At 43.3% G+C, this 25,211-nt stretch overlaps 1 protein-coding gene across 1 annotated transcript in view; it reads right to left on the bottom strand.

The window, feature by feature from the left end:
• LOC101533345 (contactin-associated protein-like 5) overlaps positions 1 to 25,211 on the bottom strand; it is a 326,990-nt gene that overhangs the window by 112,508 nt on the left and 189,271 nt on the right. The window contains exon 15 of the mRNA XM_058664175.1: positions 9,214 to 9,408. Within this exon, the coding sequence (XP_058520158.1) occupies positions 9,214 to 9,408 (195 nt within the window). The remainder of the gene's footprint in view (positions 1 to 9,213; positions 9,409 to 25,211) is intronic.

Raw genomic sequence — 25,211 nt, 5'->3', positions numbered from 1 at the left:
GCATACCTAGGCTGTGTATTAAACATGCCCAGTAGTGACTTCTATACATTCAAGTGAGGATGGCACTGCAGAGGATGAAAGAGCAGATGGAGTGAGCAGAGCTTGAACTGTTAAACACACTGCGAGGGAGGAGCAGGCAGGCAGGGCAGGTGGGGGCTGATCCTTGTTGTGATACAGACTGCAGTTTGAAGGACATACCCTCAGAGGCAGTTCCTCCTTAGTAAATGTAAGTGACCTTCATGTTCTTTGCAAGGGAGTGATGGGCAGGACAGCCAGAAGCTGTCCACTGGAATATGGATGTGACTCCAAGGAGCACACTTGGAAAGGCTTATTTCTCCAATGAGGGAATGTCTGGTGGCTCAGCACGTTTTCCCAGGTAGTTTATTGACATCTTTAGGAGGAGCCAGGAAAGTCTAACACACAAACCTAGAGGAATCCTCCAACAGCCTTTGGCTACCCTTCAAATCTTAGAAGCCGTCTGAGTTCTAGAACCACTGGTCTCTTGGTATAATTCTTCAATTATTTAATTAGTTTGCTGAGAATGTTGACAATGTACCTAATTTACAAAGCACCATGGTAGGTATGTTTGGATAGAAGAAGAAGAAAAAAAAGAAACATAGTACACGCAGGGTTTGGTCTCAAAAGCAAATTCAGGCCCCCACCTGAGTCTTGTATCCAACATTCACAGGAACAGTCTCCACCATCCTGAATTCATCTGGGAATCTTCAGAAACCAAAACACTTTCTCCAGATATAAAATATGAAGCAGCAGAGGATTCTGTACTGGGTTACCAGTATTGTGGTCCCATGATTAAAACAACATCTTATAATGCCACTATCACATTTCAGAGTGGCTGTTTAAAGTCCCTGTTCTACTATTTCCAATCTAGTTCATGCTTTGGGAAGGTGGTAGATGATGTACAAAGATTTTTTAATCATAAAAAAACATTTATTTTATTTTTATTGGAAAGTCAGATGTACAGATAGGAGGAGAGACAGAAAGGAAAATCTTTTGTTTCCTGATACACACCCCAAGCGGCCACAACAGCTGGAATTGTGCCTATATGAAACCAGGAGCCAGGAGACTTTTCTGAGTCTCCCGAGTCTATACAGGGTCCCAAGGTTTTGTGCCGTCCTCAACTGCTTTTCCATGTCACAGGCAGGGAGCTGTATGGGAATCAGGGCCACCGGGATATGAACCGGCACCCATAGGGAACCAGGCACATTCAAGGCGAGGACTTTAGCATCTAGAATACCACACTGGGCCTCAACCTGCTTTGTACCCTGAAACTTGAGGGAGCCCAGGATGAAATTCTTGGCTCTTGACATCAGCATGGCCTAGACCTGGTTATTCCCACCATTTGGAGAGTAAGTCAGAAGATCGAAGATGGTATAAATGTGTCAACTCTGCATTGTGGCGCACTCTATGCATACAGACAAGCAGGGTAGATAGGGGAGCACTGCATAGGTGTGTCACTTTGTGCATATTGACAAACATGCATGCTAATGGACACTGCTTAGAGACAAGTTTATGAAAGATGACATTGAATGTTTGAATCTTAAAACTGTATATATTTTTTTAGCAGCCAAATAGATTAACACGTGTATATGGAGGGAATATTATTCACACATACGGTAGAGTTTTTGATGAGTACAAATTTAATTTTGAAAATTTGCCTTGCTTTTCCAACAACAAAAAATGAATAAAATAACACTTCAGAAGTGTGAGCTCTCCAGGTGATTTCGACAATTACACGAACTAACACTGAAATTATGCCATTACCTAAGAGTAAAGCTACGTTTGACACTAGCCAAATATTTGATTTTAGCTAAAACCAAAAGTCAAGCTATGCATATTCATGTTAAATGCAAACCTAGGAGTAGACAGACAGGCTTAATCATCACTGTTAGCTTTGAGAGGCCTGATACATTTGTCTTTTGTTTTCCTCACCTTCCGGAAATGGGAAGGACGCAGTCACAGGCATTTTTTTCATATTCATTCTCTTTGCAATACATTTTTTTTTATTTTTTCCATTTTTTTCCCTCTTATTGTCTATTGGCCAGCAGACACACAGGTTCCACACCAGTGAGTTCTGCATTTCTGCAGCTCAGGGTCAGGTTCAGATATGCTCCAGTCTCAGGGTTCATCCTGGACCAGACTTGTAAGCGGAAAAGAATGACACCCTGTACAGCAGGTCCTGGGCCTCTGTTCCTCTTGCACGGTCCCAGCGACCCTGACAGAAGAGCTGGGCCATCTCTCTGGGTCTTTCTGGGAGGAGTTGCAGTACAGAGCTCCTGGACAGACCCTGAGAACTCTCTGACCTAATTGAGCAGTGCAACCTTCAAAATACTGCTTCTTCCTTTGCTAATAGCTTTTGATTGTAATTTTTGTTCCTGTTACTGACATAATTTAGTTTATCTCGGCTGCAACAGGAAGGCAGTTATGATTTTAACCTCTTTTTGATCATAGATTATATGGTTTCTGTTCATTTTAAATAGATATTTATCTGCTTTAAAGGAAGAGGGATGGTGATTTCTGTCTATTGCATCTGTCCCGAGTACCTGCAACAGCCTGGGCTGGGACAGGCCACAGTTAGGAACCAAGAACTCTGTCTACCTCTGTCTGCGTCTGTCTGCATGGCCCCGAGTCTTTGGTGAGAAGCAGGGGGCAGGGTTGGAGAGACAGAGCAGCTGGGACTCAGACCAGTCCCTGATACTGCATTCCAGTGTTCTAAGCTGCAGGTTAGCCCACTGGGGATTCACGCAGGCTGTTCCGATACAAGAAAAACTGGTGAGCATCGCTTTGTGTCAGTGCTAAGATGGTTCTGAAGATGTTCAGGAATGAATGCAGCAAGCTTTAAGATGCTTCCAGTTTCTTGGAAAACATGTAACAGTGAGGGATTTTTGGAGGCTGACAAAAAAACACCTGAAATTTGTGCATGTTTTGTCCATCTAATGGACGATCTGCAAAGTTTTGAAAGCATCTCTATGGCCTGGTGGCTATTATGGAAGGAGACAGAGCGTTGGACAATTCTGATTTGGAAAAGGAATTATTATTTTGGTTTTACCACAAAGAAAGTTTGTGTCCTCTGTGTCTCTTCACCGCCAACAAACAATCCACCCTGAGCTCCTCTGGCCACCGCAGGCCTGTTCTCATCCTGAGCTCCTCCGGCCACCGCAGGCCTGTTCTCATCCTGAGCTCCTCCGGCCACCGCAGGCCTGTTCTCATCCTGAGCTCCTCCGGCCACCGCAGGCCTGTCCTTCTCACCCACAGCCCCTGTGGTCACTGCAGGCCTGTCCTTCTCTAGGAGGTTCACTGTGGGGCAGTACCTTCTGGAATAGCTTGTGTTCATTGATGTATGACTCCTGCTTTCCAACATCTGGACTTGGGATCCTTGTGAAACTGTCATAGGGCCACTAACACCCATGATTGCCTTCACAATGAAGATCTGCTCAGGTAAGATAGAAAAATAACAGAACTGGGGATTCTGATTCAGACAGCACACCAAAGGGTGTTCCCTTACTTGGCTGTCTCCTCTCCCTTTCCTCTCCGTTCATACCCTTTGTGGCCACATTCCTCCTCTGCTCCCTTTTCTTCCTCTCTTGTCTCTTTCCCACTCTTACTCTCTTGAAAGTAATTTTTGCAGCTACCAAGGATTTTCACATCTTACCCTTTCTCAATTCTAATCCCCAAATTCTGCTGAATGTACAGATTTTTACCGTATCAGCAACTTCATTTCTAATATCTTGCTCATCTAACTTTTTCCCCAAGAGTGACAGAGTCACAGAAAATTGGTTTTCTGTTATGGGGGGCATTTAATGTGATGATTACGCATATAGATTTTGAGTGAATTCTGACTTAATCTGGACAGGTTTACTAGATAAAAACCAGTTTAGTCTTGATTCAGTTTAATAGAATGCAACTGGTTTGGGAGTAGCTAGTGGAGTGGCCGATTCAAGAGTAGAAAGTTTGTGGCTGGCAGCAGAACCGGATTTAACAATAACACATTTAACTTGATACATGAGTAATTCTATAGAAAGCAGGGGTTTGTGGCTTTAACTGGATTTAGCTTCATTGAGTGTCAGCTTCCTGATTGATAAAACAAACAAACAAACAAAGGAACTCCGCGTGGTTTCCTAGATGCTAAAGTCCTTTCCTTGAATGCACCAAGATCTGATAAGGATGAGGTTATAATCTAGATGGCCCTGCTTCCAGTCCAGCTCCCTGCTTGTGCCGTGGGAAAGCAGTGGAGGGTGCCCCAAAGTCTTGGGACCCTGCACCTGCATGGGAGTCCTGGAAGAAGCTCCTGGCTCCTGGTTTCAGATCGTCTAGCTCCGATTGCTGTGGCCACTTGGGCAGTGAACCAGTGGAGGGAAGATCTTCCTCTCTGTCTCTCCTCCTCCTCTCTGTTTATCTGACTTTCCAATAAAAATAATGAACTCTTAAAAAAAAAGAAGGATTCCCAATGAAAATGTGAAATATGTTATGACAATAGGATGCTGGATATTACATCGTTGTCTGTATCTTAAACATCAAGATACTTAAATAGCAGAGTGATTGACTTGTGACTATGGTTGAAGGACTCCAATTTTATAAATAATATAGGGGAAATCAGTAGGGGGATGGAATTGGGGAAGAGGGAGGAGAAATTCCTGAACCTATGGAATGGTTTCAAAATAAATAAATGATTTTGTTTTTAAGAAAACAGAGTAAGCAGATAAAGGTTCCATGGATTGAAGTGAGAAAGTTACAGGAATGAGGAGATCTGGGTGGTTTGCTAATGCAGTTTTGACATATTCTTCACTGCATCTATAGATGAATACACTGAGTGTGAGAAGCCACTGTGCCTGCAAACCATCTGGAGGCCAACTCTGAACCTGAAGTTGGCATTAGTACTGCTTGAGAGCCCTGCATGGCACATTGCCCTTCCAGGGTTTCAGTCACAGTTCTGCCTCTGACTCCAAGTTCATGGCCACACACACTCTGAGCGACAGTAGTGGTGATTCTGGCACCTCAAGCCCTGCTATCTACACGGCCAACCTGAACTGAATGCAAGAATCCTGGGTGTGACCTGTCTATCCTCGACTGAAGGACATTTGGGTGTGACCCAGCAGATGGGAAATCTCACTCGTCTCTCTCTCTCTCTCCCCTCTCTGTATTTCAAATGCAAGTCAAATTAATTTACTAAAAATAACAGAAAAGAGGAGTGGCATTGTAGCACAGTATGTGAAGCTATCTCATAGGACAATGTTATCAGACATCAGTCTCTGGTTTGTGTCCCAGCTCCCATGCTTCCTTTCAATGTGCCTGGAAGGCAGAGGACAATGTCCCATGTGCTTGGGCTACAGTCTCCCATATAGCAACTAGGAACGAGTTTCTGGCTGGCTCCTGACTTTAGCCTTACCTATCCCTAACTATTGAAGGAATTTGAGAGTAAACAAGTGAGTGAAAGATCTCTGTCACCCCCAGTTCCTTCTGTGGCCCTTGATTTCATATATATTGGAACTACTGCCAATATCCAACAGCAACTACAGAACTGTTTGTGATGGAAATTTCTGATGCTCCATCCCTCTTACCACCTTCAAGAGTGGCATGCCAGCTAGCATGGAGTAGAGTGGCCGGAACCTTCTTAAACCGCAGAATTATGCACAAAATAAATATTATTGTCATGTTAAGCTGCAATGCTTAACAGCAATTTGTTACACAGGAGCTGATTATGGGTACCGAAGAACTTTCCTTTGAGTACATGAACCTGTCTTATCATTTTCTCTCCTTTTCTCCTCTCCTCCCCTTCTAGTCTCTCCTCTTCCTTTCCCTTCCCTTGCTAGTGATTAAGCAAATGAGTTCCTGCCGCTCAGACAGGAGACCTGGCTTGAATTTCTGGCTCTTGGCATTGCCCCAGCCCAATCCTATCCACTTTTAGGATCTAGGGAGTTCATCAGTGAACAGGAGCACTTTCTTTCTCTTCCTTTTTCTTTTTCTTTCTCTCTCTCTTCCCTTACTCATGCTCTCTCTCTTCTTCTTTCCCTTTCTTTTTCTTCTTCTGCCTCTCCTTTCCCTTTCAAGTAAATAAGCAGAACAAAATTCATGTTTGAACTGATTTCTTATTATAATACAGATTTTGAGCCTTCATTGCTGGGATGAGGGCTGTGAGCGAGGACATGCTGTCTTACTGAACACCTGACATTTGCCAGGCATGATACTGGAAGCTAAGACTACATTTTTCTTCAATCCTTCCAGTAACCTTGTTCAGGATCTCCCTGCAAATTTTTCCCAACAATAAAATTACAACTATAGAAATGGACCAGCCCATAGAGGGTCCCATGAGGGTCAGTGACAGGATAAAGTTCTCAATTGCCAAATAAAGTTCTCAATCACCATGTGGCCTTGTCCAAAATCCTTGATCTTCCCAATTCAAATAATGGTGGCATTGTGGGTACAACTACTTGCCTGCAATGTTGGCATTTCATATGAGTTTCAGTTTGTATCCCCTCTACAATCTTCAATCTCCCTGGGAAGAAAGAGTAGAAAATGGACAAGCCTGGGACATTATTGAGAGAGACCCAGGTGACATTCCTGGTTCCTGGTTTTAGCCTCACCCAGCGCTTTCTACTGCAACTACATAAGTAGTGAAACAGTGGATTGAAAAGCTCCTTTTCCCCCTTGACTGTACAATGTTTTCAAAATAAATAAATTAGCCTTTAAAAATTTTGCTTGGGAAATTTAGGATTTTATTTTTTTAGAAAAAAGTACATGTACAGAGGAAAATGAGATGAAATTAATTTCACAAGATACATACCCTTAAGGAAATTGCATAATCAGAGTGAACATATTCCATCTAATACCAAACTGAGTCCATGGAAAAATAGAAGCAGTGGGACTAAAGCTGTGACTCAGTTAGCTAAGCTGTCATTTGTGATGTCAGCTTTTGATGTAAAAGCCAGTTCTTACCTGGCTGACCCACTTCTAACCCAGCTTCCAGCTAATGGGACTGGGAAAGCAGTGGCCCAAATTCTAGGGTCCCTGCCAGTAATACAAGAGATGTGAGCGGAGCTCTGGGCTCTTGCCTTTGACCTGGGCTAGCACCAGCTGTGTGGCCATTTGGAAATTAAACCACTGGACTGAAGATCTCTCCATCTCTCTTTCTCCCTAACCCCCATTTTGCCTCTGTAATAATCAGATTTTACAAAAGTAAAACTAGAAGCAACACATAAAAAGTGTGAGGGCAGCTTCTGGAGACAGACACCCCAAGAATAGCACTGTGAATGACACAGTGGGCTGGACTGTCTGGAGAGAGGCAGATATGAGCAAACACAGACATTGGCTAGTACACTGATTTCTGTGAAGCAGGGCACTGAGATCTGCCCTGATCTAATCAGTTTTCAAGTATGGCTGAATCCAAGGAGGCAATAATAACTATTTTCCACAATGATGAGTCTGAGTCATCAAGAAAATGTTGCATTTTGTGTTCAAAGCTTCCTGTTTAAAAAGGCAAGGAAGCATGTAATCCATTTGAGAACGACCTTCATTTCAAATAGCTATGAACCCTTTCAAAGATCTATGGTAGTTAAAGGGATAAATGATGTTTATCAGCAAAAGACTTCAGCTCAGCAAGGCATTCCGATGTACTGAGTCAGTTTTCCCTCACTTCTCTGTTGGTGACACTTCATTTTCCCTCCAGATTTTCCAAATTCTTGACACATATGCACTGAGTGCTGTGCTTTCTAAGACTAGAGTTTCTTGGATATGTCAGATCCTTGAGGTCCTGCTTTTTTTTTTTTCCAACCATGAAATAACTTATGATTATGAATGAATGACAAAGTGGGTATAAATTTTGACATTCTCCTTCCTGATCCCTGTCATGATCATTTTGGGTTTTGATTAACAACCCTAGAAGTTTTGTTGTGTTTTATCTGTTTTCAAGTATGTTTATAATTGAATCAAACATTCACTCAAAAAAATGCCATAAGAATAAATAAGTTGCATTACTCTTTTTGTTTCTAACAGCAAACATTATCTGTAATCCTTTAATTTATTGGAATACATTTGAAAGTCAGAAAAGCAGAGAGGGAGAGAGAAAGATTTTACTTCCACTGGCTCATACCCCAAATGTCTGTAAAAACCAGGGCTAGTACAGGCCTGCCAGGAGACTGTAACTTCCTCTGGGTCTCCTATGTTAATGGCAGGTACCAAAGAGCTACCTATGATTTCTTTTTTTCTTTTTAAAGATTTATTTATTCTTATTGGAAAGTCAGATATACAGAGAGGAGGATAAACAGAGAGGAAGATCTTCCGTCTGGTGATTCATTCCTCAAGTAATAGCAATGACCGGAGCTGAGCCAATCTAAAGCCAGGAGCCTGGAACTTCTTCCGGGTCTCCCATGTGGTGCAGGGTCCCAAAGCTTTGAGCCGTCCTCGGCTGGTTTCCCAGGCCACAAGCAGGGAGCTGGATGGGAAGCAGGGCTACTGGACCAGAACCGGTACCCATATGGGATCCGAGCACATTCAAAGTAAAGACTTTGGCCGTTAGGCCACCGTGCCCGGCCCTACCTGCTGTTTCTTAAGATACATTATTGGGAATCTAAATCAGAAGCAGCACAGTTAGGCCTTGAATGAGCACTCGGATACCTGGTGTGGGCTGGGCAAGCAGCATCCTGACCTGGTTTACTGTAGCACCCACCTCTGCTTCGTCCTTCCAAAGAGGTATTTCTTTGAGGCCTCCGCACTCCAGATAACACAAGTACTGTGAAACTTCAAGGTGTCCCCTGCCTGCATGTTGCTGCACCTGATGCTCACTTTACCCCAGATTGAATTCATCGTTCTTGTGTCAATATATTGAGATACTTGGCTGTTTTCTCATGTTCTCTTATTCCGAGAACGAGAACCTTCCCAGACCATACTTCCCCTTTTTGTCTAAATGCAGTCTTTAGTAAGAGTGCCTTCAAGAAACTACTGGCCATCACACAAGGGCAGCATGGTTACTGTATCTTTCTGTTTTGTGAAGATGCAGGATAAACCTTGAGAGTCTTCAGAAGTCACCAGGTTACAAGCTGCGCATCAGAGCAAGCACTGAGCATGCCTAGGCCCCCTGGTTCATGTGGTTTCACTGCACAGTGAGCACCCAAGACAATATCTCCTTCCTGTCAAGGACCTGACCTTGCTATTCCACTGTGGGAGGCCACTACAGAACATCAGGGGCAGGCCATGCCTTACCTGCCATGTTGACCAGGTGAGACCTCCTACAGTGAGACCTCCTGCAGTGCTCTGAGCTGTCAATCAGAGCCTCCAGCTGCTCCATGCTGCCGCCGTAGTCCAAGGTCATAGTGTAGGACTTCTCATGGCTGTAGCCCTGCACATGTGTCAGCTCTGCATTGTTGTGCTGCACTGTTGTCCTGATCTCGTCCTCTGCACAGACAACACAAGACAAGGCAAGAGAGGTCAGAGGCAGGTGGGAAGAGGATCACATCAGCAGTGTGCTGGGTCACTCAACAGACAACTCTAAGTCACCTCCTGAGTGCTCCACTTAGGCAAAGAGGAAAGCCACGGAATTCCGTACCTCCTGGAGCTGGTATGAGAGTTAACAATAGTCTGGAGAATCCTTATGCCCTGACTTTATGCTAAACATCCATGCGTGTTATTTCATAAGCCATTACCTCATCACATTCAAAATTAAGTCACTATCTCATCATCTCATTGATCTTCCCTAAGCGTATTTCCAGGACCTCCTATACTTACCCCAATCTGTAGAAGTTCACATTTCTAACATGTAAGGATATGGTATTTAAATATAATTTACATTAATATTCCTATATACTTGAATTCATTTTTAGATTTTTTTTATAAGAGTTTATACAACGTAAATGCTAAGGAAACTGTTGTGGTACTGTATTGTTGGGGAGATAACTAAAAACAGTCATATCATGTCTAACACAGCCAGAAATTTGCTTCTATTTTGTTTTTGCTTTTGATTTCATTTTTTCTAAAATATTTTCACTCCCAGGTTGGTTGGTTACTTGAGTGTAGAGGTATGGGAAGTGAGGGAGTCAATAATGGCACATCTAAAATGAGGGAAATATGTGCAAGAGTAAATCAGCTCTTCCAAGTGCAGACAGTGAATGAGTGCCCCAGAAAAGGACTGTGGCAAAGGGCAGCCAGTTCCTTCTTGCTACTGGCACATTTATTTATACAAAGACTAATCAACACAGATGATTGTTTTTGAAGATTTGCTTTATTTTTATTACAAAGTCAGAATCACAGAGAGGAGGAGAGACAGAGGAAGATCTTCCGTCCATTGATTCATGCCCCAAGTGGCTGCAAAGGCCAGAGCCAAGCCTATCCAAAACCAGGAGCCAGGAGCCTCTTCTATGTCTCCCTTGTGGGTGCAAGGTCCCAAGGCTTTGGGCCATTCTTAAATGTTTTCCCAGGTCACAAGCAGGAAGCTGGATGAGAAGTGGGGCCATCAGGATTAGAACCGGTACCCATATGGTATCTTGGTGCGTGCAAGGTGAGGACCATAGTTCCTAGGCTACTGTGCTGGGCCCTTAGATGATTCTTCCATAAGAAGCATAGGTATTTTGTTTAATATAACACACATAGCTTGGAAAACACCTGCAAAAGGTGCATCATTGACAAGATTGCTTCTGTGCAATATGTACTGTATTTGCAATGCACTTAACAGCTGCTGTTAAAATTATTTGTTCTCTAAACGAACTATTTCTGGCAGGAAAATGAATGTGTCAAGGTTTACAATAACAGAACCTTGCTACCATGAAGACCTTTACAAGTGGAAGCACACAATTTACTCCTAAAAGGCAAGAAGAGAGGAGAGAAATATGAATTTCAAGAGTTGAGAGGTCGTTCTTCAAACCTATTTTAGGCAATAATAAGCTTGGATAATTCTCTTCATTTTTCCAAAGCTTGGTTAAGAATACAATAACTTGACAACAAAAGCCGGCTAGCAGTACCAGCAATACAATGGCAAGGCTGTTAATGTGGAATAGCAATCCAGAATATAAAGCTACAAGGACTTACCTGGGATGCATCAGTCACTCTCTAATAATAACCTGCACTAAAGCATTTATTGCAATTGGCCGTGCCCTTTTATTCTGAACATCCTCACAAATAAAGCGAAACAGGGAATAGGAAGACTGCAACAGCCTTTGTCATCTGAGTATCTAGCCCACATTACACTTCCTAAGCTCTGAGTCCTGACAGGAACCTAATGTAGACACCATGTGGTTTCCTCCCTCTTCCACACTGTTAGTCGAAGGGAAACAAAGGCCCACAAGGTAGAGGAATGACTCACAGTGAACACATGTCCTGAAGGTAACCATTGCCAATTAGCAACAAGTTACAAGTGCACCATATATGCCAGGCTCTGCCTGCTGGCCACCCGGCGGCAAGTTATGGAATTTTTACGATCAGAAAAAGCTGCCCAGGGACACTCTTGAATAAGGCCAGCCTTTGTGTATGTCAGAGATGAATTTCTGGTGATTCTCAGCAATAGTAAACATAAACACTACGGCAAGAGTGGGACTGAGACATGAAGGTTTGAAAGAGAGTACCCATAAGAACTATTAGAACCAGATTGAGTTACCAACCAAACCAGGACCCAGAAGCTCGAGTGGCCTAGTAGGGAGATAGTGGGCATCTTCCTCTTAGGTAACTACCCCTCTGATGAACACGAAACCAAGATAGGGGTGGGATAGCTAAACAGAAATGCACATGTCAGTATTTATCTGGGCTGGGTAGAGGGCTGGTTGAGTCGAGTTGGGCTTCAAAATGCATCAATAATTTCCAGAGTTTAATGAGAGGTAGGACAGACTGAACAAGACTGCGGTAACTCACTCACATGCATGGAAAGCAGGGACGGGTGTAGATAGTGCGAAGGTTGTGCGGAGTCATCCCAACTGGGCTACAGCTCACGTTGATTTGTGTGGGGAGTGAGTGTGAAGTCAGTAGGATCGAGCTGGAATACAATACCCGTTGGTCCAGATGGATGACAGAGCTGGAAACAGAACTGACCCAGCGGAGTCCTGTCACTTTAAGCAGGGCTATGACATTAACAACACGCCAGAGAAACATATAGGGGGAAGACTCAGTTGGGGAGGCGAGGGCCAAACCCTATAGAAATTCTAGCCCCACAGGTCACTTCTAGAGATGGAATGGTGATGGACTAAGCTAGGTGTGACTGGGAAGCATGCCCTTGACCACAGATTGGAGAACCCACGGCAGTCTGGACTAGTTGGGGCAGCAGTGCTCGAGTGTGCATCCTGAGGGGGTGCGGGGTGGGCCGGACTACAACGTTCACCAGCTCAAGCAAGGCAAAGGGGAGGGCCGGACTGCACCGGCACTGGCCCAAAGCGCAGTGGCATGTAGGAGAACGGGATCCGGGAGGGGCTCAAAGGGGAGAAACGTGAAGTTCCCCAGGCGAATTATATCTCCGACTGGTGAACTGGGGGTCGGAAAGGCTGGGCAACGCTGCATCAACAGCTGGTCAATGTATTAAAACGGCAATGGAATGGGCTCACCGGGCAATACAGAGCACACCTTAGCCCACAAATAAGATTGGTAACCAGGGTGGAGCACAGGACATGCCCAGCTAAGTTTTTATACCAACTGGTCTGCGTGAGCCACGGACGCTGATCCACAGTGTCTAAGGCTAAGGTTGTGACAGGTGAAGGGCCAGGCCAAGCGGAGTCAGAGCAACCACAGGCAGGCAGATCACTGGCTGGGAACAGGCAGCAGTTGAGGGGCTAAGGGAACACTGTAGCTGGGTGGAGGTTCCCACCAAGGGGCACATGAGCTGGAAAGGGGCTGCGTCTAGTCAGGATACAGTTGTCTCCCTTGGCACAAGTGTGGACTGGGACAAGATGCACAGGGCCAGGCCAGACTGCAACACTTTCTGATAGGTTATGATGTTTTTATGTCAGTCTGGTTGCTTCCAAATAATCTCTTTTCACTAGTAGAATTCATCACGTGCTCATGAAGTAGACAATAGCATCATTTTTTCCAAAAGACTTCTGTGTTTCCTTTTAGTTAAGCATGTGTTGGTTACTCAGAGGCGCATTATTTTATCAGGGTGCTATAATCTGTTGTTGGTGTTGTTGTTGTTGTGATTGATGTGGCTGTTATGAAATGATGTCAATCCAGAAAACAGTAATATTATTTCAACCCCAAACAGCCTGTATCTCATGCAATAAGACATTGTGAAGTAACCAATGAACCAACAATCGATATGAGTCAGATTGCTCATGATCTACATCAAGAATTATAAAACATAATAAACTTGTAAGGCCCTATGATACTTGGAAATGGGGAGGGAGAGCAGAGAATTCTTATATCACCCTAGTAGGTGTGAGGAAGATGGGAAGTATAACCTATCAGGATCATAACTGGTAACTCTTAGCAGACTTGAGTCAGCATTAGACAAAAACAAAACTACAAAGACATGTGGGGGGAATCAGGAGCAATCCTAACAACCTCTTAACAGGAGGTCATAGGCATAGAGCAGGGGGGACCCCAGAGTGGAGCAGGGGGCTAATTTCTCACCTTGAGCATGCTGGGATTATGTATGAGCACTAGTTCTAATCCTGGTGGCCCCACTTCCTATCAAGCTTCCGGGTTGTGACCTGGGAAAGCAGTCGAAGATGGCCCAAAGCCTTGAAACCCTGTACCTGTGTGGGAGACCCGGAAGAGGCTCTGAGCTCCTAGCTTCAGAGTGACTCAGCTCCAAGCATTACGGCTGCTTGGGGAATGAATCAATGGATGGAAGATCTTCCTCTCTGTCCCTACTCCTTTCTGTATATCTGACTTTGCAATAAAAATAAAATCAATCTTTTATAAAAAGCATGGTAAACAATAATTTCTCCTACTACAGCTGTTTTGGAAGACAGCAAAACATTACCAACATGTTTAATTCTTAATTCCCTTTAGAAGAGCTTCTGTGGAGACCTGATAGAGGAGAGTGGGGGACTCCTCTTCAGGATGTAGTCCCTGAGGGCAAGGATGAAAACCAAAGCTGGCAGCAACCCAGGTCAGGCCAGATTATATCACCTGCTGGCATAGATGTGAGTCAGGTCCAGGAGCAGACCAGGCTGGCACAGTTCGTAGCACCCACTGGCTGATATGAGAATCAGGATAGGGTACACGATAGGTCGGGTTCAGGCCACAACACTGACCAGGTCATATTGAGGTCAGGACTGGGAGCTGGCTGAGCTGCACTATGCTGCAGCACCTATAAGCATGAGCAACAACCGGGCACAGACCCAGTCTGATAAGTCTATAAATTCCTGCCAACAGATGCCGAGATTAGGCCAGCCATGCCAAACTGGGCTGCAGCAACCAACAGTTCATATGAGACCCAGAAGGAGGGGTGTGATCCTAGTAGAGCAACAGCACAGGCTTTCCAGCTGGGTCACTGGCTCCAACCATGAACATGAGAATTGGGATTGGCGGTGAATCAGGCTGGGCAGGGCTATGATGACTTTTGGCCTGCATATAGGATGGGTTGGGAGGAGAGCCAGGCTGACCTAACCGACTGTATCCAATGGTGCATGTATAAAACAAGATAGGTAGGAGTTAATTGGGCTTTGCAGCAGAATTGGCTGGCAATTTCTGGTACTGTGGGCACATCCTGAAAAGCTGAACTGCAGAACCATCTGGAAAGTATAAGATCTGGGATTGGGAGTGGATGACAGTTGAGCAAGACATATTGGCAAGCACACACGAGTCAAGTCTGAGATCACTTCACACAAGGTTTCTTTAGAGAAGGTTCCCAAACAAACTCCTGGACTCCAACCATGGGGATGATTGCAGGATTGGTGGACTGACTGTGGAGTGCATATGTCAGAGTTTGGCCTCCTCCATGGCTAAGAAGGAGCAGTGGCAGCCATGCCCAGTTGCATATGGAAGATGTGGCCATCCATGAAGGCCTGCAATGAATATCTAGTACCATAGCAGAGGAAGGAATGAAGAAGAAATTGATACCAGCCAAGCTTTGGAAGTAAATATCTGGGTGAATGGAGAGTCTAAGATGTTCCATGTCAGCCAATGGACCTTGGAAGGATTTCCTTAACCTTGGATCAGAGAGATAGACACCATGTCAGAACCATCTAAAGCATTTAAACAGAATCTTTGGAGCAGGCTCTGCATCAGGTAATCTGGAATGGCATCGGATGGCCTTTTCCATCCCTGGACACTGATGCATTTGGGAAGTTGGGTGTCACATCACTCCTTATCTCCCCTCTTCCCAAGATACAGTAAAAGAAAATGTGGAAACAATCTTCTCATACACTTTCCCAATCCTCAATCCTTCACACTCTTATCAACTGTGTAAACATCATCTCAAATATATATATATGTAAATCTTAAAATATAGATGTAAATATGGGCCCGGCAGCATGGCCTAGCGGCTAAAGTCCTCGCCTTGAAAGCCCCAGGATCCCATATGGGCACCGGTTCTAACCCCGGCAGCTCCACTTCCCATCCAGCTCCCTGCTTGTGGCCTGGGAAAGCAGTCGAGGACGGCCCAAAGCATTGGGACCCTGTACCCTTGTGGGAGACCCGGAAGAGGTTCCTGGTTCCTGGCATGGATCGGCGCGCATCGACCCGTTGCGGCTCACTTGGGGAGTGAATCATCAGATGGAAGATCTTCCTCTCTGTCTCTCCTCTTCTGTATATCTGACTTTGTAATAAAATGAATAAATCTTTAAAAAATGTATATATATGTAAATAAACCTCATATATGAGCTTTCATGGTATGTTTGGGGTCCCCGGCAGTTCCTGAATTCTTCAGCAGATTTTAATTTTAATAGTTCTAAACCCTGTAGCTTTGGAAAAATATCGCCCTCTGACACTGCTTTTCTCTATTCAGAGCATTCTTTTTCATTTCCTCTGCTGCACCCAATTCATTGTTCTCTTGATGAGGAACAAAACCTCATTTCTCTGACTGCTCTAAGCTATTGAACCACCCATATAAAAATTTTCTACCTACTCATTGGAAATTTAGTAGGGAAATAGGGCCACTTTGCTAAACCCCCTGGTTTGCTAAGGTTACAGTTAATATATAACTAAAATATTTGCTTCTCAAAAGCCATTTTCAGCACAGTGATTTGTTGTGAGGGTGAATGCTCTCACAACTCAAACCAGCCCAGCTCCAGCTAAGGAGAGAGAGGTGGAGGGCCATCCGAGTACAGGCAGGATAAGGTGCTGAAGTAGCCTTTCGCAAATAGCCAAATAATGTTACATAAATGGGTACTGTTTTCTCAAGCTGCACTATGATGTTTAGCTTTCCAGCTGATCTCACTGAAGCCATGAGATCTTCCAGGATATGTGTGCCAAGTTATTCTCTGCACACACCTAGATGTAAAAAGGGAATTACAAACAATGACAGAGGAGCGACCTGGAGATCGAATGGGTCAGAGACGGCAGCAGTAGCATTTCACTCAAGAGTTGGGGAACTGCTCATACTCACCCTCAGAGCCTAGTCTGGCACTGAACACTTTGGGTTTCCAGGATGTCTCATGAGGAGACTCGATTAATTCACCCCCATTTGTATTTTTCTAGGTGTCTGAGTTCCAGTATTTCCAAAATGTGTCCTTCATGAATGCATATCATCAGCAAATTTCAGTGAAGGAGTTGCAATTCTTTGGCCCAGCATGATGGCTCCATATCTAAATTCTCAACTTGAAAGTGTTGGGATCCCATGTGGGTGCTGATCCATGTCCTGGCTTCTCCACTTTCCATCCAAATCACTGCTTAGCCTGAGAAAGCAGTAGAGGATGGCCTGAGGACTCTGCATCCATGTGGGAAACTCAGAACACACGACTGGTTCCCCCCTTCAAATTGGAAAGGCTCAGCTTTGCCCATTGCAGGCATTTGAGTTGTAAACCAATGACTGGAAGACCTTTGTCTCTCCTCTGCATAAATCTGAGCTGCCTTTCTAATAAAATATTTTCTAATAAAAATACTTTTTTAAAAAGTTACAAATTTTAAGATTAAAGTACATAACAACAACAAAAAAAAAAGAACAGCAAGAGAATATCAAAGCAGGCTCTACACATAACCAGCAGGCTAGTTGAATCAGCAAATTCTAGAACATTCCGTAACTAACTCCATGTGTACAACATGTCCCATTTGTCAATCCGGGAAGGCACATACAGCACTGCCAGCCCTCTGTCTCCAAATGGCACACCTGGATCCCCAGCTCCTGTTTCTGAGCTGGAATCTGTTTACGTACAGACCCACAACTCTATTTTTTTTCACTCATTATATTTGATAAATATTGTTATTATGATCATTATTTTATTAACAGTAATTACAGATGCTACAAATTCTTCCATTGGTTGCCATGGAGATCACTTCTCAGAAGGAAAAAATAAAAGAGTAGAAAAGGAGACACAATAACTCTCTACATTATGAGATTTCATTCTGTCCACATAGCTGTGGCTGCACAGTGAAAAAAAAAGCAAGGAAGGAAGGAAGGAAGGAAGGAAGGAAGGAAGGAAAGAAGGGAGGAAGGGAGGGAGGAAGGAAGGAAGGAAAGAAAGAAAGAAAGAAAGAAAGAAAGAAAGAAAGAAAAAGAAAGAAAGAAAGAAAGGAAGGAAGAAAGAAAGAAAGAAAGAAAGAAAGAAAGAAAGAAAGAAAGAAAGAAGAAGAAAGAAAGAAAGAAAGAAAGAAAACTTTGACTTTTCTATTAGTGTGCTTGGAAGACAGGCCGATCTACAAATTATTAATGCCAAGCCTAATCACAGAGTGACATCACTACGGGGAGATATTTATACTCATTTGCACAGTGTACCAAGTCACTTACACTCCTGTTGTAATAGCATGGTCCCAGGGGTCGCTTTAGGCACAGTTATCCATGTTGACCAGATGAGTTTTCTATGCCAAGGGTTAGGGCAGCTGAGAGAATCCTCCAAGCACTGCCTCTAACAATCAGGTGCCATCTACTCAAGTGTGATCTGCTTGTGGCTCCTGTCATTTTTGCAATGCCTATTCTGTGTTTCACATGTTGTACCTTGCCTTCCCACTTAAATCACAGCAATTAGTGCTGAGCAGGGATCACCTTGGAAGGATGTCCATGGTCCATGGAGGCAGATGTGTGGGAGGGAACCCTGGCTGAGATCAGAGCACCAACTCCACCACCCAGCAGATTCCCAACCATGGGAGAGCCAGTCACCTCTGAAACCTCCATCTCCTTATCACTGCCCTAGAAGTAACCCACTGAGCATGTTCTTCTGGGCAGTAAAGAAGCAAACACAGGAGTAGGGACTAGTCCTGTGGTTCAGTGAGTGAAGCCGGTACATGTAATTCGGGCATCTCATATCAGATTTACAGTGTGAGTCCCAATTGCTCCACTTACGGTCACTTGGTAATGTACATGGTATTATAGAAGACAAGGGCATGACTGTCTGGACTGCTTCCATCAGTGTGGGAGACCTGGATGAACTCATGGGCTGCTGGCTTCAGTCCATTATGGTTATCTGTGGACTGAACCAGCAATAGACCTTTCTCCCTCTCTTCCTCACTCTCATTCCTCCTCTCACTCTAACATTAAAATAAACAACATTAAAATAAACATGAAAATAAACAGCATTTTGGGTTCAGTATTCAGCAGAGAGGTTCAGAAGCCACTTGGGGCATGAGCATCATGTATCACAGTGTCTGGTTTGGGTCCTGGCCCCATCTTCCAATTCAGTCTGTGCCGTTGTCACATGGGGAGGCAGCAGATGATGGCTCATGTGCTTAGGCCCCTGCCACCCTCAGGAGAGAGGCAGACCATCGTCCAGGTGTCTGGGTTGGCCCTCCTTGGGCTTGATTGCTGTGTGCATATGGAGGAATCAACAGGTAGAAACTTTCTCTGTGTCTCTGTCACTTTCAGCGAAATTGAAATAAAACAGACATGGGGTTGAAAAGACAGGCAAGACAACACTTGATCCACACAGCTGTGTGGAGTCTTCTAATTGAATCCACTCAGAGAGAACTTGAAGACACCATTTCATAAACAGAAATGGGGAGAGCTGGCATCCATCCCACTTCTTCCTCCCCACACCTTTAAAAGGAAGAGAGACAACTAGCATAAAGTGACTTCCTATATCTGTAAAAGGCTCAGAATTCCCCTGGGCATGCTTTCCTGGCCCACACATCCTGGCCAGGGGCCTATGCGAGGCTCTTAGGGAGTGGTCAGCACGCAGCACTGCTTCCTCACCCTGTTCATGGAGCAGCCATCACTGCCCGCAGCCTGCTGACGTCCAGGAAACTCACTCAGCTGTGATTTATCATCACTCCTCTCTCCAGCCCTCACTTGTTTATGTGCTGTTCCTGGCTGTTATTTCTTTTTCTATTTTTTTTTTGTCTTTTTTTCTTTGCTTCCAAACTTTTGATCAAAGAGACCTGGGGCATGTGTTGTATTAATGGTTTGGAAGACATGGCAGTATTGCAGACAAGATTCTATGCATTTGGGATCCTTTTCATTAATTGAAGGAGAGGAGAGGAGAGGAGAGGAGAGAAGAGGAGGGGAGAGGAGAGGAGAGGAGAGGAGAGGAGAGGAGAGGAGAGGAGAGGAGAGGAGAGGAGAGGAGAGGAGAGGAGAGGAGAGGAGAGGAGAGGAGAGGAGAGGAGAGGAGAGGAGAGATTAAATTTCCACCCACTGGTTCTCTGCCCACATGGTTGTAACTGCTGGGTATGGGCCAGTCAGAAGCTATGAGCCTGAAACTCCATCTCAGTCTCCCACATGGGTTACAAGGGCCCAGTGCTAATATGTGACATCTGTGTCATTTCTGAAGCCAGCTTAACTTCTCGCATCTAAAGGCCCACCCCAGTATTGGTTCATTCTGAAGATAAGACTGGGAATTAACACAGATCCAAACTCAACTTCTGGAAGTGCCTTTTACTGGCCGAGTGGTACCTAGCAGGCTACTTCAAAGCCTCTCTGTTCTCCTGCTTTAAATGCCTCCTGCTTTATTGTGTAGACTGAAGGAGACACACTGGTAGAATGTATGACCCCATGCCTGGGATACAGGTGTACTGGTAGCAGTCCCCGGGACGTTGTTGATGGGATTACAGGAGCCTTGTAGACTCCAGAGGGCTGTGGCCCCCAAGTTGCCTCTGTCCCAGAAGAGGGATAAAAATTGGCACCACTTGCATCTCCTCTTGCCTCTTCCAGCATGACCATGTCTCCTTACATTCTTGTTTGAAGACTAACAAAGAATACCAAAAGGTGAGAAGAATTATTCATCTTCATTTCAGCTGACCACTCTCCTCTGGAGCTCCTCCCATTATAGATGATATTGGCCGAGCATTAGTGTCCTGTCAGGGGGAACCCTTCCCTAGCTTCACCAGTGTCCTGCACTCCTCGAACTCAGGGACTTTTCCAGAAACCCATTGCACAGATACCTTCTACACTGCAAATGCTAACAAGAGGCTGTCTAATACATCCCTTGGATGCTTCACTCCTATCACAGTGGATATCCACTTAGTTACAAGGTAAACAGTCAACAGACAACCAGGACGTTTACTCATTCACAGAGAAAGTTGTTGAAATCCGCAGGAAAGTGAGAAATGATAGGAAAGGGTGTTAAATGTGCCCTTGCAATTACCGTGAGTTGCCATAGTTATCCATTGCTCATAGCAGAGCACTTAAACAAGTAAAATTAACTGATATATTGAATATTCTGAAAATTTACAAAGATTTTGCAAAGATATTTGGAGTGTCAATATACCAGTCACTCAGATTTCCTTAATTTCCCCATTCGTGTTTGAGAATATACCAAAGTGCTTCAATCCAGGCTAAAACAATGATCTTGGTAACACTAATATCTAAACTTAATACTTTCCCATGTTGGACTAACCTTTCAACAAATGCCATTTTTATTTTCTGTTCCAGGATCCAACCCTGATATCCCACTGTTATCTCCTTAGTCTCTTCAGATTCATAAGCTTCTCAGCTTTCTTTTCTTCTTAGAATAGTTGATGTTTATTTTATTATTTTTTCTCAAGCAATTGGTCTCTAGTGAATTATTGATTAATAGGTTTCATCACAAGATCTTACCACTAGTGGTACCAAAAACTAGGAAGAACAATAAGATTCACAGGTACAATTTTTAGATTTGACATTGTGGTATCTTGCATTAAAAGAAACCTATGATATCTGACCTTTAGGGATTGGCTCATTTCCCTTAGTATAATGGCCTCCAGTTGGGCCCATTTGACCGCAAACATATTTCATTTATGTAATAGCTGAATAAAATGCATAGAGTAGATGGAACCACAGTATCCTTATCCAATCCTCTGTTAATGGACATGTTTTTTAAGATTTATTTATTTTATTTGAAAGGCAGATGTACAGAAAGGAGGAGAGACAGAGAGGAAGATATTTCGTCCGATGATTCACTCCCCAAGTGGCCACAATGGCCAGTGCTGCGCCAATCCGAAGCCAGGAGCCAGGAGCTTCTTTCCGACTCTCCGACACGGGTGCAGGGACCCAAGGCTCTGGGTCCTCGACTGCTTTCCCAGGCCCAAGATGGGAGCTGGAAAGGAAGTGGAGCTGCCAGAATTAGAACTGGTGCCCATATGGAATCCTGGCACGTTCAAAGCGAGGACCTTGACCATTATGCTATCAATGGACATTTTGGTTGCTTCCATGTTGTTGCAATTATTGATTGCACTACTATGAACGTAGAGGCACATGCTGCTTTCTAATGTAACAGGTCTTTTAGATATTCCTAGAAGTGGTATTGTTGGGTCATATGGTAGGTGGATTTTCAGTTGCCTGAGCATTCTCCATACTGATTTGCACAGAGGTTGTATCAGCTTACATTCCCACCAGCAGTGGAGTAGGATTCCTTTTTCCCTGCATCCTCACCAACAGGTGTTGTTGGTAATTTTCTGTATGTGGGCCATTGGTACTGGAGTTAAGTGATATCTCAGTGAACTTTTTATTTGAATTTCCCTTATTGCCAGGGAGATTGAGCATTTTTTTCATATGCCTGTTAGCCATTTGGATTTGTCCCTTTGAAAAATGTCCATTTCCCTTGCCCATTCCTTTATCGGTTTTATTGTTGTTGCTGTTGTTGTTGTGGTTGTGATTGCTCTGGATTTCTTTGTATATTCTGGAAATCAGCCCTTTGTCTCCTGTATAATGTGTAAAGATTTTCTCCCATTCTATCGGTTGGTATTTTAAGTTGCTGATTGTTTCCCTTGCTGTGTATATGCTTGTTAGTTTGATGAAGTTCCATTTTTTTTTATTTTGGTCTTGACTTCTCTTGCTTTGCATGATTTTTCTAGGAAGTCAGTGCCAACACATATATCTTTTGGAGTTTTTCCAACTTTTTCTTCCAAATGTTTAATGTTCTATGGATGTAGGTTTAGATGTTTTATGCTTTAGGATTTGATCTTTGTGTATGGTGAAAGCTGTGGGTTTTGCTTCTTATTTCTGCAGGCTATTCCCCAATTGTCCTAATAGCATTTATTGAAGAGAAACTCCTTTTTGCCTGGATTGTTTTATGTTTTCTTGTCGAAGATTAGAAGGCTGTACATATGTGAGTTTCCTTCTGGTATATTTGTTCTGCTCCATAGGTATTTCTCTATGTTTCTGTGCCAGTACTGGGCTGTTTTGATAACTACTGTCCTATAGTATGTCCAAATGTCTGAGATAGTGATCCCTCCCAGTAGGTTCTTATTTTTCAGGATGGTTCTAGCTATTTGTGGATTTTTGCATTTCCAGATAAACCTATATATCTTTTTTTTCCTGCTCTGTGGAGAATATTCTTGGTATTTTAATTGGAATTGTGTTGAATGTATATATTGCTCTTGGTATTATGTACACTTTGACGATGTTGCTTCTGCCCAGCCATGAATATGGTATACATCTCCACTTTTTGAAGTCTTCTTTTATTTTATTTTTTGTAATGCTTTTTAGTTTTCTTCATAAAGGTCTCCAACATCTTTAGTTTTGTTTATTCCCAGGTATTTCATTTTTTTCTCTGTTATTTTGAAGGGTACCAGACTGGTTAGTTCTTTTTCAGCATTGGAATTTTTTGTGTACACTATGGCTGTTCATTTTTGTTCATTTATTTTTGTACCCTGCCACTTCACCAAACTCTCGTGTAAGTCCTAGCAGGCTTTTTATTGAGTCTCTTGGTTCTGCTATGCATAGAATCATGTCATCTTGTAGAGATAGCTTGACTTCCTTGTTTCAACTTGAATTCCTTTGATTTCTTTTTCTTGTCTCACAGCATTTTTGAGTACTTCCAGTACTATGTTAAATAACAGTGGCAATAGTGGAGATCCTTGTCTTGTTCCAGATCTTAGTGGGAAGGCTTCCAGTCTGTCCCCATTCAGTATGACACTAGCATTGGGTTTTTTCCTGTATTGCTTTGATTATGTTGTGGAATGTTCCTTACACGCCAAGCTTATTCATAGTTTTTAGCATGAAATGATGTTGGATTTTATCAAAAGTTTTTTTTCTGCATCTATGGAAACTATTGCATTATTCTTGCTCTTCAATTTTTTGATGTGGTATATCACATTTATTGATTTCTGAATATTAAACCATCCCTGACTGCAAATAGGAAATATTAAAATTCCAGAAAGAACAATGCCTCCCTAGGAAACCAGCTGAGTCTAGTATAGGAAAAAAAAAAAACAACTAGTAGACATAGAAAAAATGGGGAAATAACATCTACAGTAACTTTAAAATTCATTATTCTATCTGACCGTACACCCCTGGAGAAATACTGTCTATGGTTAAAAATTAAAAGTTGGAGAAATATTCAAGTTTTATATGCATTTGTACTAACATCAATGATATATTTCAGAAATCATCATTATATGTATTATAAGATAGAGATGATTAACAAATATTTTAGTATCACTGGGGCAATTTCTTACAATGATGGAAGAGGGGCATAGAAAAGAGAATGATGGGAAATATTGGATAAAATTGCAATTATACAGAGAACGCCCTATGAACTCATAATTTAGATGCCGCTACATCAGCAACAGCTCTGTCCACCGAAATAGTTTAGAGATCAATTGAACGTATCAACCTTGATTTGCAAATAGGAAATATTAAATTTCCAGAAAGAACCATGCCTTCCTTGGAAAACAGCTGAGTCTGGTGTAGGAAAAAAATCAAACTACTAGTAGACATAGACAAACACCTGTTGATAGAAAGCAATGGTATGCAGCAATATTGGTACACATCCATTAAAACCATACAGAAGTAGAACTAAAGGAACCATGGCAAGGTCTTAGAGGAATAATCTGAATATGAAAACAATAAGAAGGGCAACAGTATCATCGTTTCAAAATTAAATGATTTATGGGTCTGTGGTGAGAGGAAAGGATGTAGAGACAGTGCAAGAAAGGAAGAGTTCTTCTGTAGAGATGGAGGCCAAAGACAGATACAATGTAGAGGAAATACAGCCCTGGAAATATAATGATAGAAAACAATAATGCAACAGTGGAAATGTGTGGGCCATCGAAAGACTGTGAGGCAATGTGGGAGAATGGGTATTCACAACATCATCATGCGGTGCTTCAGGTCACCTGCACAGTGCAGAGATGTAGCAGAGCATCCTAAGCCACACAGGGAAGCTGAGCAAATCCAGTCATGGGACAGACTGATGTTATGGGGTTACTGATGGATACAAGGAGAAGCAGACATAACCCAGGAGGTTTTCTTGCTGAAAATGTTCTAACGTAAGTAAATAATCATGGGAAAAAATACTCCCTTTGGGACATTTTATATTATGACTAGAGTGTACTCTTCAAAAAGATCAGCAGCAAGAAACCCAACTAATAACAGGAACCAAGCTGGAAACCTTGCAGAAGAAAAGAGATTTAAGGGCCCTGGGTGTTTGGTACAATGACTGCATCCTGCATCAGAGTACATGGACCTTACTCCTGACTTCCATTTCTGCTAATGCACAGCCTGTGCTTAGGGGTGCCACAGGGCAGCTTGAGTAGTGGAATCCCTGCTACCCAAGACAGAAGCATAGGTTGCAATCCTAAGAACATGATGATTAGGAAGGTGAGTGGGCGCAATAGAAAGCTCCTTTCCTTGGGATTGCTTCATGGAGGACCTTTCGTCCGAGGCACTGACTGAGGGGACGTTGAGCAATGGGCAAGGCATAGTCCACTGGGGATGGTGTCTTGCGTCGGTTTGGGGACCTTTTCTCACATCAGGAACTCTCTCCCTGAACCCA

This window comes from Ochotona princeps, chromosome 5 (assembly GCF_030435755.1).
Source record: "Ochotona princeps isolate mOchPri1 chromosome 5, mOchPri1.hap1, whole genome shotgun sequence".
NCBI lineage: Eukaryota > Metazoa > Chordata > Mammalia > Lagomorpha > Ochotonidae > Ochotona > Ochotona princeps.
The sequence above is the reverse complement of the archived record's forward strand: the minus strand, read 5'-3'. Positions and strand labels throughout refer to the sequence as shown.